Source organism: Zingiber officinale, chromosome 2A, assembly GCF_018446385.1.
Source record: "Zingiber officinale cultivar Zhangliang chromosome 2A, Zo_v1.1, whole genome shotgun sequence".
NCBI classification, from domain to species: domain Eukaryota; kingdom Viridiplantae; phylum Streptophyta; class Magnoliopsida; order Zingiberales; family Zingiberaceae; genus Zingiber; species Zingiber officinale.
Genome location: NC_055988.1, coordinates 24,400,294 through 24,418,684, shown reverse-complemented (window position 1 = coordinate 24,418,684; position 18,391 = coordinate 24,400,294). Strand labels below are relative to the sequence as shown.

At 39.9% G+C, this 18,391-nt stretch overlaps 2 protein-coding genes across 2 annotated transcripts; both read right to left on the bottom strand.

Annotated features, from left to right (window-relative positions):
* Nucleotides 1-2,632: 2,632 nt before the first annotated feature.
* On the bottom strand, nucleotides 2,633-4,285 carry LOC122040952 (AAA-ATPase At3g28580-like). Its single transcript, XM_042600442.1, has one exon. The coding sequence runs from the start codon at nucleotides 4,239-4,241 to the stop codon at nucleotides 2,757-2,759; it is 1,485 nt and encodes a 494-aa protein (XP_042456376.1). The 5' UTR covers nucleotides 4,242-4,285; the 3' UTR covers nucleotides 2,633-2,756.
* Nucleotides 4,286-7,840: 3,555 nt separating this feature from the next.
* Nucleotides 7,841-15,172, bottom strand: LOC122040951 (cation-transporting ATPase HMA5-like). Its single transcript, XM_042600441.1, has 9 exons — nucleotides 14,737-15,172; nucleotides 12,569-13,183; nucleotides 11,997-12,426; nucleotides 11,476-11,801; nucleotides 9,958-10,016; nucleotides 9,529-9,871; nucleotides 9,233-9,430; nucleotides 8,885-9,142; nucleotides 7,841-8,493 (listed from the first exon to the last, which is right to left on the bottom strand). Exons 1-9 carry the CDS (start codon nucleotides 15,064-15,066, stop codon nucleotides 8,017-8,019), a joined length of 3,036 nt encoding a protein of 1,011 aa, XP_042456375.1. The 5' UTR covers nucleotides 15,067-15,172; the 3' UTR covers nucleotides 7,841-8,016.
* Nucleotides 15,173-18,391: the final 3,219 nt, after the last annotated feature.

Below are 18,391 nucleotides of genomic sequence, written 5' to 3'. Positions count from 1 at the left end.
TCTAATTTTGTCAATCCTAACCAAGCTTCTAAGCCTTGGTTATATAGGTTACGGTTGGAAAATCCCGCCTACTAGTCGACTGTCAAAATCATCAGTCGATTGCCCTCTGTGGAGATTCGACCATTACATCCTAACGGCTCGATACCAGCCGACTGGTAAAAATACCAGTTAACTACTCCACACTGGTCGAGTGAACAGAAGTATTATGTTCACTCTTAGTCAACTGCCCAGTCAACTACACCAGTCAACTGCCCAATCGACTACACTAGTCGATTGATGAAACCACTAATCAACTGGTACCCAAGTACAATCTCTCAGTACTCGGACCCTCACCCTTACAACTCACTTGACACTTCGTTACAGCTTTGACCTCTTGCCTTCAAGCCTACTTCCTTTGACTCTCATCCCTCATATGCATCCAAACCTGCGGCTCGTCCCAATGTCATCCTTCGCATATGCCTCGAAGTCGCTTCCCTCGGCCTTTGTCCTTGCTACCTTATCCACAGTCCCTCGAATGCTCCATCCTTCACCGAACCCGAAACCATCCACCTAAGTCATATGTGTATCCTACAAGTTTGCACAGTCACGTACACATATCAAATACAAGGGTAAACCTAACTTAAATCCTTTGCCCAAATATCAAAACACATGGTCACACGGACCATCGAGATTGCTCCAACACTAACAACTTAGCAAGGACACATGCTTTAATAAAACAAAATCAAATACATAAAAGAAAGAGACTTGTTACTTTACTTGGTTTATGACCCACGAGTTGTTAGTCCAAGAACTATAAAAGTTCACTATGTTCTCCTCTTCGGAAACAAGACAGAGACGAAGAAGCCTCTTACACCAATTGAGTATGAGAATACAGTAAAAAAATAGAAAATAAAATGTATCGAGTGTATGTTTTCTAACTGAACTCCTCGTCTCCTTTTATAGCCACTTTTCAAAGTGTCGACAGGGCACGTTCAATCGATGGATTGAGCTATTCAGTCGATCGATCGAATTGTTCGATCAACCGATTGAGTTGTTCGATCAACGAGATCTAGTGATGTGGTAGATCAGCTTTATCCACTCAATGGTCCTTACTTGATCGTTTGATGGCATGGCAAGCTGATGTGTCAGATACAGTTTATCTGATGCAATGGTTATTTGGTTGACTGTTTACTAATGTGGTTGATAAACTTTATCTGATGCAATGGTTGTTTGCTAGTGTGGCAAGCTGACGTATCTGACGAACTCATCCACTCAATGGTCATTTTCCTTTGCTGATGTGGCACCCGGTCAACCAATATGCTAGTTCGGTAGATCGGAAAGACTTTTTTGATATATTGAAACTCTCGATTTAGTCAACTCCGCCTTGCGCTTGTTTCTTCCGAACTTCTTGTCTCTTGGATGCCAGACTATTCTTCCATAGTTCCTTGTCCCTTTGATGTACTGAGTCCATCGGTTCCCTTCCTGTATCATCCTTCTCGCTCGTTGTATCTTTTGTCAAGGTTCATCATGTCCGATGCTCCTTAGAGCATCGAGTACCTGTGTGTTCTCCTAAGTTCCTACATACATAGACACACAAGTTAGTAACACAAGCAAGACCTAACTTAGACTAATTTGACAACATATTTAAACAGTTATGGTTCAAACTACTTGGGATTCTAATATAGATAACTTACTTTTCTCATTTTTCTTCTTTCGCATAATTTGTTTGTGAGTCATTTTTGCAAATGACCTTTAGATGCCCAAATCTTTTGCAACCATAACACTGAACAGAATTTTTGTTCCATTTTTTATCCTAAATGAATTGCCTCTCTTGTCCATCAAAGTGACCTTTTCCTCTACCTCAACCATGTGCTCTACCATAAAAACCTCCTCTTCCACAACCTCTACTAATAAAGTCTTCCTTTTTTTTCTCTCTATTTCCTCCTTCACTTGAGAAGCTCAAAATATCTTTTCTTCATTCTTCTCAATGGTTTTATTTCTCCTTACCTCATGAGCTTGCAAAGAACTCAGTAGTTCATCAACGGAGAAAATCGAGAGATCTTTAGATTCCTCAATCGTAGTTACTATGTAATCATATTTAGGAGTCAAATTTCATAAAACTTTAGAAATAATAATTGCATTGGTGATGTTTTCTCTATATATAAGATCTCATTTGCCTAAGAGTCAAAATTACTCTAAATAAAAAATCTTGCAAATCTTCATTTTCCTTTATGAGTAAAACCTCACACTCACTTTTGTGAGTCTAAAATTTCACTGTACAGTATTTTCCAAGCCTCTTTTAAAGTTGAGGAAGTTGCGATTATTGAGAAATCATCTCCTACTTTTTATTTAAGGATGAACAGTACTATTACATCTTTCTTCCTATTCTTTGTTAATCGACTTTTATCAATATCCTCATCATCAAAGTCTCTCTACTAGATCCCAAAGATCTTAAGATCTAAACCGAGTCTCAATTTTGATATTTCAAAATTTATAGTACTTTTCTTTAAAATGGAGATAAACGGTTGAGAAATTTCGTTCATTGTGATTGTAAACAAACTAAAATACATTAAACCCGACGGTCTGATAATATTCTTCAATAAAATAATAAAAAAAATTAAAATGTCAAGAAAAGTCATATGAATCACAATAATTTTTAATATTTCATTCATCAATTACATAACCCAACCCAATCATGGCACTTGGACTCCACAGACTCTACTACTATCAAATACATGAACAAGGACTATTTTTTTTTTTACCACTAACCACCCCTATTAATTACTTACCACCTCGCTCTCCGCCGTCCCATCGGTGCTATTTCCCTCCTCCACCTTCACTGTCGCTTTTTCCCGGGCCTCCTCCAGCTCTTGGATCAGCCTCCGGAGGCACGATTCCGCCTCGTCCCCCGACTTGGGCATCAGATTCTCCGCCACGTCGGCCGGCGTCATCTTCACCTCATCTAGCAGCACCCTCACGTCCTCCAACAACCGGTGGTCGCCATCGACAATCCCGAGGTAGTTGGCCGCCAACACCTTGAATGCCTCGAAGCAGCAATACGACATCTCGATGTGCTTGTCCATCCTCCCGCGCCGTATCAGCGCCGGATCTAGCTTCTCCACGTGGTTGGTCGTGAATATGATCAGCCGCTCGCCGCCGCACGCCGACCATAATCCGTCGATGAAGTTAAGAAGCCCCGAGAGGGTCACCTTGCTCTGTTTCTCATCATCCCCATGCGGCGTCACCGGAGGCTTTCTGCCACCTTCCTTGTCGTCCTCCTCCTTGTCGTCCTTCTTCTTCTTCTTTTTCCGCTCGCCGGTGAGGTCGAGCGAGCAGTCGATGTCTTCGATCACGATGATGGACTTGCCGGTTGTCTCGATAAACAGCTTCCGGAGCTCGGTGTTGTCCTTGACGGAGGTGAGCTCGAGATCGTAGACGTCGTAGTCGAGGTAGTTGGCGACGGCGGCGATCATGGTGGACTTGCCGGTTCCCGGCGGGCCGTGGAGGAGGTAGCCGCGTTTCCATGGCTTGCCGATCTTGGCGTAGAAGTCCTTCCCGCTTCGGAACGCCTCCAGGTCTGCCACGATCTCCCTCTTCTTGTCGGGGTCCATCGCCAGGGTCGCGAACGTCGAGGGATGGGTGAGCGTGACGTGGCTCCAGACAGACTTCCTGTAGCCAAACGAATTGTCGTTGGGGTTGTTGGTGTAGAGCTTGCGGCGGCGGTTGCGGAAGGCGGCCTCGCGCCCGGCGGCGAGGACGTGGTCGAGATACGATCCCACTACGAGGTCGCGGTGGCGGCGGTGGAAGACGAGGCGGAAGTAGCGGCGGGAGTCCGGCTGCGGGTAGAAGGAAAAGGAGTTCTGAGGAGGCGAGCGGGAGACAGAGGTCCACCAGATCCGAACGCCGCGGAAGTCGTCGGTGACCTCCTCGTACTCGTCCATGCTGAGGGTGAGGGAGGAGGAGTCCTTCCCAAGCTCGGCCTTGAGCTTGGTGGCGGACTGAGTGCAGGATGCGGCGAGGTAAGACTCTATGGCGGCGTAGGCGTCGCTTCGCTTCATGCGCTCGCCGGAGAACTCGGGGAAGGTGATGTGGATGTAGGGGAAGACGAGGAAGACGAGGCGGCGGGAGTATTTAGAGAGGGAGTACTCGAAGAGCTGGATGCCGGGGAAGTAACGGTAAACGACGGGCCAAAGGAACATAGCGCTGGCCGCGAGCGACCACAACGCCGCCGCCCACTTCTCGTCGATACCGCCCGGAGCCATCCTTCACTCCTTGGATCGATACTATTGAACTCTCTTCACCATTATATATATGTATTTTATAGCGAGATCTAGAGAAAGAAGATCGCAATAAAAATTAACTCCTTTAATTTCATTACTCGAGTTTCAAAAGGGTTCCGTCTCTCTCATTTTTAATTTTACTAAACAACGTAAGCAAGTTAATTTCAATATTACTCGAATTACCTATACAATTTTCATAATATACAAATCACTTATTACATTTCCAAAATACCCTGTTTTTATCATGCCCTCGATCAATTTTATCTAAAACTGACTTATTGATTTAGAACTCTTAATCACTTCATATCAAAATTAATATACTTTTAAAAATCTTTTTAATGTAGTCATGCATATCCCTCTTTCTCTTTAGGTGCATAAAATAAGTTTTGTCTAAAAATGACTTATGAATTTAGAAAACTAAATCACTTCATATCAAAACTACTAATATATTATTAAAAACCTCCTTAATATATTTATTTTTTTAGGTTCATTGACTAATTTTGTATGAAATTGATTTATAGATTTAGAGAACTCTGAATCAATTTATATCAAAAATAATATATTCTTGAAAACCATTGAAATGTAGTTGATACGGTATATGAATATAGGGTCTGTGAGATGATCTGGCAAGAAGTCAAAGCTACAGAAGAGTCAAAAGTCATGTCAGCCTGGAGGTCAAAAGTCCAGCCCTCGTGGCTAGTCAAAAGTCACGCCAGCCTGGAGGTTAAAAATCTAGCCCTCGTGGCTAATCAAAAGTCACGCCAGCCTAAAGGTCGGAAGTTTAGCCCCTGGGACAACGCCATCGTGAAGGTCAGGGATCAGAAGTATCAGGGGGGGCGGATTTGACCCCAAAAGGAGTCGGAAATGGACCCGACCTATAGGACCAAGGTCAATCGAAGATCAGACCCATGGGTCATATATAATCAGGGATTGTGCGCGACCAAGGAGTCAACTTATGGATCGGATGAGTATATCGAATAAAGCTTCTGAGGAAGCTATGCAGGTCATTGATCTGACCCAGCATGCAGGTCGGGACGATCATACCATCGATAATAACAAACAGATATGGGTTGGCGGATAGACCCAGCGTTCAGGTCGGGACGTTCATGCTAGGGATAACAGCAGACACATAGGGGTCGGCGGACAGACTCAGCGTGCAGGTCGGGGCGTTCATGCCCACACATAGGGGTCGGCGGACAGACCCAGCATGCAGGTCAAGACGATCATACCATGGATAATAACAAACAGATATGGGTCGGCGGACAAACCCAACGTGCAGGTCGGGACGTTCATACCATGGATAACAGCAAACACATGTGGGTCGGCGGACAGACCCAGCGTGCAGGTCGGGACATTCATGCCATGTATAACAGCAAGCACATGTGGGTCGTCGGACGAACCCAGCGTGCAAGTCGGGACGATCATACCATGGATAATAACAAACAGATATAGGTCGGCGGACAGACCCAGCGTGTAGGTCGGGACATTCATGTCATGGATAACAGCAGACACATAGGGGTCGGCGGACAGACTCAGCGTGCAGGTCGGGGCGTTCATGCCCACACATATGGGTTGGTGGGCAGACCCAGCATGCAGATCGGAACATACATGCCTAGGATAGCAATAAACAAATGCAGGTCGGGTATTAGACCCAGAGTGCAGGTCAGGATATATAGGCTTCGAACGACGCAGATGAAGGTGGGTCAGGAGACTAGACACTACTGGACAAATAAGTCTGCAAGGAATCGTAACCACTAGTCAGAGAACAATCATCACATATCAGGGAATATTCTAACGATGGGAGGCTCATACTCCTCTTGATTCCTCCGCCAGCCTATAAGAAAAAGCCACGTGTCGATCACTGCCAGACAAAGCCTGACACCCGACATTCCCTGACATTCGCTAGGTTCCAGAAGCCCCAGTTGCAGTATAAAAAGGGAGGCTTTGTCCCTTACGCAAGTACGCTCACTCGTCATTTTCTTACCAGTCTTTTACTTTTCATGTTTTTCTCTGTGATTTCTGGGGAAAAAGTACCTGACTTGAGCGTCGAAGGGCCTGACCCGAGGACTTTTTCCCTGGTTTCTGGTCTCTAACGACCGGGTGACTCGTCTGAGTGTGTGCAGAGAAATAGTGTCATCATACTGGTCCTTTCTTTCTGCACGATTGCCTGTGTGCACCTGTCCATGGGGTACCCGCTGATTCAGCATCGCGACGACTCCTCGTCAACTTTGAGTACAACAAGGCCCGCCTCCATCTGACTCAGATTCCGGACGGGATCAGTAGTTATTCCCTTGGATCGAATTAGATAGTTTAAATTGAGAATAGTAAATTTTTAAACTTGTAAAGACTTGATAAAATTTATCACAAACTCATTATAAGCTGTAGGACAATGATATTCATTAACGAACACTGCCAATAGGTTTCTAAAACTCGCCTAATTAAGAAAAAATATTAAATTTTTAAATGATGTAAGTCACTTCAAATCAAAATCAATGTACTCGTAAAAATCTCATTAATACATCTATGCACTCGGATTTGAATATGATAGCGTAAATTAAGAACAATGAATTAGTAGAGTCAAAATTTAAAGATGTGCTCTCAATTTATATTATTAAATTTAGATCCGAAGCATAAATATATTAAAGAAATTTTTTAAAATATATTAATTTTTTAAAAAGTAATTTAAAGTTTTTTTATCTCCATCAGTCAATTTATTTGAATAATACAAAAACTATATGTTTCAGGAAAATGCCATTTTTTAAAACTGGTTTGATTAGTCTAGGTTCCCGAAGAAAAAGAAATTATAAGATCATTGACTATTGACTTCTGGGGTGCGTAAGGAAGAAGAAACGACCACATCGCTAGCCTCAGCAGGGTTAGCTGGATCCCACGGTGACATACGAATTCAGTATCGGGCTGGATTCGTATGATTGTTAAATGCTGCGCGGGACCCGACGCCGGGGAAAGATGACGTCAATGCAATGACGTTGGTATCATTGGTCAACATATTTGCATCCTTGGAGTTCAAGTAATTCGGGCGTGACGAGATATAAATTGTATATTAATGGAGAAGTAAAGTCCATTTTAGCATCTCCTCCCAAAACGAATCCATACTGGATAAATCATAAAAATATTTACCCTGATGCAACAGTCCTGCATGAAGGACGTCGATGAAATGACGTTCGTATCCTTAGTCAACATATTTGCATCCTTGGAGTTCAAGTAATTACCAATTATAAGTACTTTTAAAATAGCTATACTCGATAGCAGGTGAAATTTTAGATTATAAAATAACCGACCAAAATTTTAAAATTATTTATTTTTTAAAAAATATTAATTATTTTGATTAATTTGATGAATTAGGAGAAGCATAAATGATATAGATAAAACTCCCTGCTAATCCCAAAGGTGCCGTGTGCATTTTGGAAAGACCCGCGTGATCTAGTTTAGCCAATGAGAAATCGACACGTGTCCAGACGGTTAATCAACAGTTACATAAGTTGGATCCACCTGGACATACAAACATATGACACATTAAACTCTGGGATTTAGAGTTCGTTTTCTAAAGGAATCTCCACCGGTGGGAAAACAAGGCAATAGCATATATCAATTTAGAGTCGATTTCTATGAACAAGCAGACCATCCGTGGCTAATGTCATGGCTGGCCCTTCTCTATTTGATCTTTTCAAAGATCTTGACGGCACTCGTACAGCAAGAAAATTCTTGTAGTAAAAAGCACAACAAGAGATTCACACAGTTACTCTACTGTTATTTGCAATATTGTGGTGAGCCTAGGTTTACTATACCTTCTCAGAAGCAAAGACGAGCAGACGACACTTACAGACGAGAAAGCCATGCAAGCGCCTGCCAACCATGGCGGCATTCGAAGTCCCATGAGGGGGAAAAGGAGGCCAGCTGCAATAGGAATCGCAATGACATTGTATGCCATTGCGAAGAAGTAGTTCCACCGGATCCGAGCAAAGGTCTTCCTTGAGAGGTCGATGGCAGTGATCACATCCTCGAGGTTATTTCTCACTAAGACGTAGTCTGCAGCTTCGATAGCAATGTCTGTTCCAGCACCTATGGCCATTCCGACATCGGCAGCAGCAAGAGCAGGGGAGTCGTTTATGCCATCACCAACCATTGCGACCATGCTTCCATCTTTCTGAAGCGAGCGTATCACATCTGCCTTTCCCGCTGGCATTACTTCAGCTCTGACATCTTCAATTCCAACCTGAGAGAAGAAATATTTTCGGTGTGGTTAGCACGCATCTTTGGAAAGAAGTTGGCAAATTTTTGAAATTTTGAACCTCATTAAGAAAAGTTTAGTATGAAAAACAAAGAACATAGAAAAGCACCAGATCTCAAGTTCCAAAAAAATCATATAGTAAATGTAATGCTGATGATATAAACACTTATCTATCAAGGCATGGATTTTCAAAAATAAGTCAAAATGCTCAATCAGTTCATTTCTTGCTAAAATCGAAGGGGGAAAGGAAATTATGTTAAAGTGCTCTAATTTACAAATGTAAGTATGAAACTGGTTCTAGAAGTAAAAAATGCAGCATGTTTAGAGAGTAAAACCTCCTATTAATCCAGTGAATCAACAAAGCCAAGAAGCAAACCTCCTTTGCAACTGCATGTGCAGTCCTTGAATTATCGCCAGTCACCATGACTGGACAGATACCCATCTTCTGTAAGCCTCGTATAACAACCATTGCTTCTCGTTTTAGGGGATCTGCAATCCCAAGGACTCCAATGAAACTATCATCATATGCCACAAGAACACCTGTTTTAGCATTCAATTCCAAGTCAACCAAGAAATTTTCAGCTTCTGTAGGAACAGTGACCCCATTTTCAGCTAACAAAGCTCGATTGCCAACCTATCCATGATATCGAAGCAACCAAAAATTCAAACAAGGAATACACACTCACATAGAGTGGGAGGGATAAAAACTGACTGATAAACTCACCAGGACTCTTTTTCCATTGATCAAGCACTGCACACCTCTCCCAGGAAGAGCAGAGAAGTCGATGGCTTCCAGAAGCCATTCTGACAAGATTTGATCTCTACTCTGCTTTGTGGCATCGCTTGTAGGAAGCTTTTCGAAGAAGTGATAATGATAGGCATAATCTAGGATTGCCTTAGAAAGAGGGTGTTCACTGCTAGCCTGAACTACAACAATAGAGCAAAAATGGTGGTTTGTGTTAATATTGGAGCTGCTGATGGAATAAATTTTGTCATGAAGACACTAATTCCTTGACTCACCTCTGCAGATGCAACTAAAGTGAGAAAGTCTCCAAGTTCCATTTCTGCAAAAACTTTTACAGTGGTAACAGCGGCTTTTCCTTGGGTGAGAGTTCCTGTTTTATCGAAGATAACATAGCTGATGTTCTGAGCTCTCTCCAAAGCATCACCTCCTTTGATTAGGATTCCATGAGAAGCACCAACACCAGTAGCTACCATGACTGCTGTTGGAGTTGCTAGACCAAGGGCACAAGGGCAAGCAATAACCACCACAGATATTGAGAACATCAGTGAGAAAACAAAGCAATTGCTACTTTCCTTGATCCAAGAATCAGGATAAGCTCCCAATAATCCACAGAAAAACCTAAAGAGGATAAACAGAATAATAAGCACCCAATTCAGGTTTCAAAAAGTATATCTAAAATCTGATGGATGAGTGTGAACTTTTACCATCCCAAAAATGTCAACAAGGAGATGGAGATAACAATGGGAACAAAGATGCTGGCAACCTGCAACATGTACAAATAGCTTGTAAGAAAAACAGAAACTGGGTGTGTTTTTTTATATATCACCAGTCAAGAAAATATCAGTTAGAAGAAGTCATGTGGATACTGGAAAAGTTGGAGTGCTAATCCACAGTGAATAGATTGAACGAAGGCAAGGCAGACTGCAAGTTATTCATTTTTTTCACTCAAATACATGTATGATACTTGGAAATATAATGTATGAAACCCCATGCGTGTTCGCTAAATTCCTGATAGAAGAAACAATGGTAGCACAGGCAGACTCATCTGCAAAGTTCTTGCAAATTCTGTGTTTTGCAAGGAATTTTTATGAAAAATATACAGCAGAGAATGCTTGGTCATCTAATTCACTAATTCATTAAACATGACAGTAAAAATTCTGAAGAATCAGTGTTATTAATTTGTTATCTTTAGACTTTTAAAAAACGTTAGCACATCAATTCTAAAAGTAAGCAAGCTACCCTTGGTATAAATAAAGGTCAAACTGACTATTGGCCTGATAAATCTCTCATACTAGCACCCTTTAACATTTGTTAATTGAGGAAAATTTTGTTAACCATGATGGATGCTTCAAACAAATTATGCTTTTGAAATGCAGTCTCCATATCAACTCCTCAGGGAAGAAATTGTAATAAAGAGCTTCCGCTTGTGTATTGTTATGCTAATGCTTGCATGAATACAATCATAATATCAAGCCTATGACCATATATATGACTTGGTTCCTTCTTGTTATGAATAACCCTCTTTCCTGCTAGACATTTAGAGGGCATTTGGTTGCCTGCCTAATTAACTAATGCCGCAAACGACAATCTAGAGGAAATGTCACTTCCAACACTGCTATGAGTTTCCCGCTTTTAAGACTTACTAGAGATGGGTTTGCAATTTGCAGAAGGTTGGAATAACCAAATCCCCACAATTGATTATGGGTATTTATTGTAATTGATATTTGCAACTGCCAATTTGCTGTCAACCAAGGAGACCCTTATAATCTACAAAAAAAAACCTTGCTTTTCCTCTTGGATGACTAGTTGAACACGATAAAAAAATTACAGAAATGCAATGGAATTTATTATTCATTTCAGATTTTTTTCACACAACAGGAAGAGTGGATTGTGGTGTTCAGCTCTCTGCATCTGCAAGAAAAAAAACAGAAATATCATTGGGATACTAACAAATAATTTTAAAATTTGAAACCACAAAATGAAATTGTGTATTATGAAATAAAAACAAAAAAGGATATTGTGAAAGATATCCAGCGAAACCATCGATTAAAGAATATCAATGACATATTAGATAAAATTAAAATAAAGTAAAAGATGTCCAGCAAAGACAAAATCATCACTGCAGTATAATAATGATGTTCATGACAAAATGAAATAAAAATAGAATAAATAGTTGCTGAAAGGATAAATAATCAGGAAAAAGGATTGCTGCAGTTACTGACATAATCTGCAAATTTCTGGATTGGAGCCTTGGACATCTGGGCAGTCTCCACCAGAGAAATGATCTGACTCAAAACTGTGTTAGATCCTACTCTTGTGGCTTGAATATGAATGACACCGTGTAAGTTCATTGTACCTCCAACAACAGAAGAAGAAACTTCTTTGGGGATTGGTATGGATTCACCAGTGACCATACTTTCATCAGCATAGCTTGTACCCCAAACTACTATACCATCAGCAGGGATTTTTGAACCTGGAAGAACTTTTAAGATATCACCAGGTTGAATTAAGAGTGCATCTATCTCTTTTTCCGTTATATATCTCCCTTCTGCAATCCAAAATACTACGTAACTCAGTTATGTATTAACAGAATAATCATATTGGAGGATAAACATCAGCACCTTATTTATTTTTAATCAGGATGGCCAAGAAACATACAAATGGAAAGAAACAGACACACATAACTACAATTTTGAAAACTCTATCAGTTAATTCTTTCCCAGATATCAAATAACAGTTTTACCTTCATCTTTGATCAACAACATAGCTGTTGCAGGGGCAAGTTCAACCAGCTTCTTGATAGCATCTGATGTTTTACCCTTGGCAACAACTTCCAAATATTTCCCAAGCAAAACAAATGTAATAATCATAGCACTTGTCTCAAAATATATTGGAGGATGAAAGCCAGTAAATGTGCCATACAACAGTGCACCAACTGAATAAAAATAAGATGCAGAAGTCCCAAGTACAACCAGAACATCCATGTTCGTAGACCAATGTCTTAGTGCTTTATACGCTGCCACATAAAATCTTTTACCAATAACAAACTGAACAATACTCACTAGCGCCCATTTGATTAAATCTCGCAATAGAAAAGGTCCACAGTGCATGAGCAAGAAAGAACTGAATAAACCAATACGAGGACAAACAATCCGTATGAAGAAGACAGGAATCTATATTGTAAAATCACCAATAATTAGTGATCTAGAAGAATATCAATTTGGTTAAAAAATTAAGTAGAATGAAAAAGTTCCTAGATCTTCATGTTAGAGAAATATAGTGAACTCAGTTAACAACGCTAAAGATCAAACTCACACTGAGTAACAGACTGGAGAGAAAAAGCCGAAGCATTTTTGAGGATTCTTCTACATGATTTGAAGTAGCTAGTGTGTAAGGGCTTTGTGCATGTGCCTTTAACTTACCATTGCTTCCTTTCTCAATGGAATCAACAATCGACCGCAAACCAACAGCTTCTGGATCAAAGATGATTTCCACTTCTGAAAGGCTAAAATTCACCACAAACTGACACACACCTTTCAGATTCCTTAGTATTCCTTGTATATCCCGTACTTCTATTTCACTTGCGAGTCCATCAACACACAACAAAACTTTATTTTGCTCACTGCTTTGCAGAAAAGAAGCATCAAAGCCCGCATCCTCAATAGCAGAAACAATTTCATCCTTTTTAATGACTGAGGGATCATATTCGATTTCTCCTAACGAGGTTGCCAAAGCAACAACAGCTCTTCTCACCCCAGGAAGTTTGGTCAAGATACCTTCAATGGAATTTACACAGGCAGAACAAGTCATGCCTCCTATCCTGAACTGCCCAGTCAAGGTCTTTTGGGACCTTGTTTGGCTATTATTAAATTCTGGAAGAAGTTCGGCTTCAAATCCTACATCTTCAATCACATCTCTTATGTCTTCATCCTGCATAGGGACTAGTATCAAGTTAGCAGTTGTGAGACACAGAATGACTTGCATCACCTTATTGTACAAATGGTACATGCAACACACTTCCCTTGTTAATAACAATGTTAAGCAAGTTAGCAAGGGAATTATAATGTCGTCATTTTTATCTCATAAGTATTCCATTTAGGGTAAAGTAGTTATGGATGAACTCATTGAATACATCTAAGACTTGTTAGCATGGTGTATGTTGTTTGGAAATGATATTCTGCTAATAATGAATCTTGGCGAGAGACTTTGAAAGTCAAAGGTTTCAGGCTTAGTTAGTTAAAGATAAAATATATGAAATTCAAATTCCGTAATAGTAGATGTAGTAAGACAATTGTTAAGATAGAAAATGACGAATTACTCATAACTGAACACTTATTTAAGATCGTTTTTACAAAAGGATAGAGGGATTGATAGAATATTTTACATAGATACAAGCAAGATAGTTGAAAGTATTCTTTGTGATCATAAGGTACCTCTAAAACTTATACGGAAGTTTTACAAAACAACAGTTAGACTTACTATTTTATATGGAGTTGAATGTTGAGCTATAAAGTGAACACACGAGCAGAAGTTGCGTCGCAAAAATAAGGATGTTAAGGTGGATATATAAACATACAAGGATGGATCAGACAAGAAATGAAAATATTGGAAAGAAAGTTGGGTTGCAACTATTGAGGAAAAACTCCGAAAGATACATTTAAGATGGTATGGATATATACTTAGGTGACCAATAAATATCCCCTTTAGACAATAGGAGGTTATGACAAATAGACACATTAATTGAGGAAGACTGAGACTAAAGAACACTTAGTAAGCAACAATAATACTATCATTTAAATATAAATGAGGATATACGAGGAATTGAGCCCAATGACGTAGGAGGATCCATATAGCCGACCTCACTTAGTGTAAGATTTGGTTGTTGTTGTTATTGTTGTTAAAGTCTTCTGTTAGAAATAAAATATTAACTACAAGTAAAAATGCATTACAAAATTGTACTCTTGGGAGGAGCTTGAAAAAAAAAAGGATACTTGTTGAATCAAGGCATAGCCCAATCTATCCCAAAATGACTAGTCAGTAGGGTGGGAGGGTGACGCTCACTCAATATAGGCACATCATGGACCACAGTTCAAATAGCCCAAAATGTGATAACCTAACGAGGGAGGAGACATTGATATAGATTATCGAGGGATGCCTTCGCCTGATCTCAGCAGATTACCCTACTTCTCAATGGTTTTACTCCAGCTGGGATGAAACTATTGGCACGGAATCCAAATACGACAAGGCCAAAAAGGTTTTCCGTTTCAACCAGATTCTCCTCGACCCAAACCCCCCGACACAAATATGCATAGGTATGCTTAACTTCCTTTTCTCTCCCAAAAAAATAAAATGAGACCTCACAGGAAATACAACTTTCCAGCACAGCTCGCGATCCAGGCAGCATCAAAACTGAATGAGAAAAGAAGTCTACAGGAGAAACACCAAAATAATGCGCCACAATGAAACAAGCGCAAAAATCCCACCTTTACGCGAGCGGGATCAAACACGACATGGGCCTTGTTCTGGAGGAGGGAGACGGAGGCCCGGACGACGCCAGGGAGGGCGGAGATCGCGCCCTCAACCGCGCTGGTGCAGGCCGAGCACGTCATCCCGACGACCCTGACCTGAATCCGCCTCGCTTCCTTCTCCGAATCCCCCCTCCCGGTCCCCGCTGGCTCCGCCGCCGCCGCTTCCTCGTCGTAGGAATCGAGGAGGCGGACGCCCTCGAAGTCGCCGCCGTCCTCGTCCCTCAACGAGATGCCCAGGCGGCCGCCGCCCGCCGTCAATTGGATGTCGCGCGAGCTGGGAGCCATCGAAGAACTCCAGAGAGTGACGACTTGAGAGGAGGAGGAGGAGGGAGGATTAAAAAGAGGGGGAAAAAAAGGTGAAAAAATGGCAGAAAATCGAAGAAAGGCTGTAACCAGTAACAACCCAAAGCTTTTTGTCTACCAGACAAGGACCGAAATTACATATTTACCCCTGTTTCTTCCTTAAAATGATGAAAACGCTGGATTAGGTGAGAGTAGGTGATCTGACGGCCAAAAGAACGCCAAGGTAGTTTAAAACGATTATGATATTTTTAGCTGCGATAACAAAAACCGTTTTTAAAATAATTATTTATGATTTTTTTTCAAAATATTTCAGAAATCAAAAATCAATTTTCGATGGTTGAATTTAAAAGAATTTATAGAAAATAATAATAATAATAATAATATAATCTTTTACGTTCTCAATGCGGTTAGCCGTGTACGCGAAGGAACCGGAATAACCGACAGTTATGATTCCACGTTCGACCCCACACGGATACCGGGTCTCACGCCCGACCCGGTAAAGTTCATATCACAGGCTTTGACTCTGGAACTGGTTCTCAGACCCGACCCGATAAGAATGCCTCACTGGATTTGACTTCTTGGTTCCTTGGATGCCGTCAATTCGTCAAATTTGAATTTTGTGTTTTGGTCCTAATATAGTTTCATAATTTCAAACTTTAATTACATAAATATATAGCTGACGTGATTAGGTTAGCGATCGATCTGTTGACCCACTCACCAGCCTTGAAGCGAACAACTCGACCTACTTCACCATTTATATATTCTTCCTTTATCTTTACTTCCACTTCCACTCTTATGTGTTCGAGTTAATCATTTAATTATAATATTATTTAGTCAAATAAAAGTAGAGGTGTGGACTAGGGGCGAGCCAATCATGCCCCTCTAACATTGTTGGGATGGATTTGTGACCTAGCCTAATTGGGTCGGGTCACGTTACACGTAGTATGCCTCGATAATATTTAGGTCATGTTTTGTCAAGTTTAACTTGGTTGACTGATTGAATTAGATGAGGCGACAGTTCACCTCTCATATGTTAATCGAAGGTACAATATGTAGGCGTGCCAATTTAAATGGATCACGTGGATTCGGGTTAGGCCGAAATAAGAATATTATAAGAAAAAAATTAATCCAAATCTGATCTGAATTCAAACATGATTTAAAAATCCTAAAATTGAATTTGAATCCGGACAATTGGACTAATCCGATTAAAAAATAATAATATTTTTCTATAATTTTTTATTTTTATCTTAATATTTTATTACTATCATACTAACATTTTCTCATGTCTAAACATGATTATTTAAAAATAGATAATTCAGCCTAAGCACCATTTAGCTTTGACCTAAACATAAACCTAAAGTCACAAGTTGTGCCTAGTACATCCTATGACAACAACACACTCAACCAACGTACCATTTAGGCTTGATAGATGACTGACCCTTATGTGTTAGTCATTATTCCAAAGGTTAGTAGTCGTCCGTAATTTACCTCCTCTGTGTTGACCTTGGGACAGATTAGCGGGGGCGCTGGAGGCGAACGTATTCACCTTTTATCACAATTGATAGATGACCGACCCGATTGACCGTGACTAACATTTTTAATATTTTTAAATATATTATATTTATCAAACAAACAAAATAATATTTAATTGTTTATAAAATTTTGTATATCTTTACATTATTTATCCTACTTTTATCATTTGTTAAACTCAAAAATTATTGGGTACATATAAAAAGTATAAATCATTTACTTAATTAATGGTTCAATTAATCAAGCGTCTAAAGGTAGGTTGCCTGACTTAAACACTTAGGTGTCGTTTAATTTAGGGGTTTAAAAATGAGGGAATGGATTCATTCTCAAATTTTATATTTGGTTGATGGGAATGGAATCAAGATTTTAGAATGAAACTCAAAAACTTGAGTATGGATGAAACTCACCCTCTCCCTTAGATTTTGATGGAATGGGAATGAGAATTAAGTTTTAGACGGAAACACCCTTAGTATATTTATTCAATTCTTCTTTCATTTCATTCTCTCTCTTCTTGTTCTCTCTCATCATACTTTCCCTCTCCTCATTCTATCATCATAATTTATCTTTCAACATACTTTCTCTCTCCTCCTTTGCTCTCATCGCACGTTATCTACCATTTTCTCTCTATATTTTCTCCCATCGCACACTCTCTCTCCTCATTCTCTCTCTCTTCATTCTCTCCTCATTTTTCTTATCATACTCTCTCTCTCTCCTCATTCTCTCTTACCATACTTTCTCTCCACATTCTCTCTCATCACATTTTCTCTCTCTTTATTCTTTTCAATCTTCCATCACACTCTCTCTCCTCATTTTCTCTCATCACACCTTCCCTCTCTTCATTTTTTTTCATCACACATTCTCTCTCATCATACTTTCTCTTTCCTCAATCTCTCATTACACTTTATCTCTCTTCATTTTTTTTCTCATTACTCTTTTTCTCTCAGCACACTTTCTCTCTCATCATATTTTTTCTCTTCTCAATCTCTCCTATCACACTCTCTCTCCTCATTTTCTCTCATCACACTTTCCCTCTCTTCATTTTTTTTCCATTACACTTTTTCTCTTATCATATGTTTCTCTCACATTCAACTTTCTCTCCCATATAATTTTTTCTCTTATTTTCCTCTAAGGATAAAAAAGGAAATTTAGGTTTATTCCGATTAAAAATATTCAACTAACCAAACATTATTTTTAAGAATGATACCTAAAAATATCAAACTCAGACTGGGTCTGGTATGGAAAATATCAGGTCTAGGCTGTGTTTGATATGGAAAATATCACACATCAGGCCCAGGCTGAGTCTGGGTTTGATATTTTCCATATCATGCTCAACATGTATGATATGAAAAAATATTAGGTCCAGTGTGGGCCTGATATGGAAAATATCAAACCCAGACTGGGTCTGATATTGGACCATATCAGGCCTAGGTTGGGCCTGATATGGAAAATGTCAGGCTCACGCTGGACCTGATTTGGAAAATATCAAGTCCACGCTAGATCTGATATTAGATCATATCAAGCTCAAAGTAGGTTTGATATGAGAAAGTATCAGGTCCAACGGTAAGCATGATATGAGAACATATCAAACCTTTTTTAATCCTGGAGAGAGAGGATGTATTGAAAAACGACGAGAAAGGGGATTTAAGAGGTTGGCAGGAGGAATAGGAAAAAAATAATACTATTTTTAATAAATTTTTTTTATAATTTTAAAATTAAGATATTCTTTCGGATAAATATAGAAATGTCATGACTTCTTTTAGTAAAAAACCGGATTTCT

What these genes read in the sequence shown, in the direction of transcription:
- LOC122040952 (XM_042600442.1), bottom strand. Translation starts at nt 4,241, where the DNA reads ATGGCTCCGGGCGGTATCGACGAGAAGTGGGCGGCGGCGTTGTGGTCG.
- LOC122040951 (XM_042600441.1), bottom strand. Translation starts at nt 15,066, where the DNA reads ATGGCTCCCAGCTCGCGCGACATCCAATTGACGGCGGGCGGCGGCCGC. An exon ending in CTTTAGTTGCATCTGCAGAG is followed by an intron (nt 9,431 to 9,528) that starts GTGAGTCAAGGA and finishes GTTGTAGTTCAG; the next exon opens with GCTAGCAGTGAACACCCTCT. An exon ending in TCAATGGAAAAAGAGTCCTG is followed by an intron (nt 9,143 to 9,232) that starts GTGAGTTTATCA and finishes TATCATGGATAG; the next exon opens with GTTGGCAATCGAGCTTTGTT.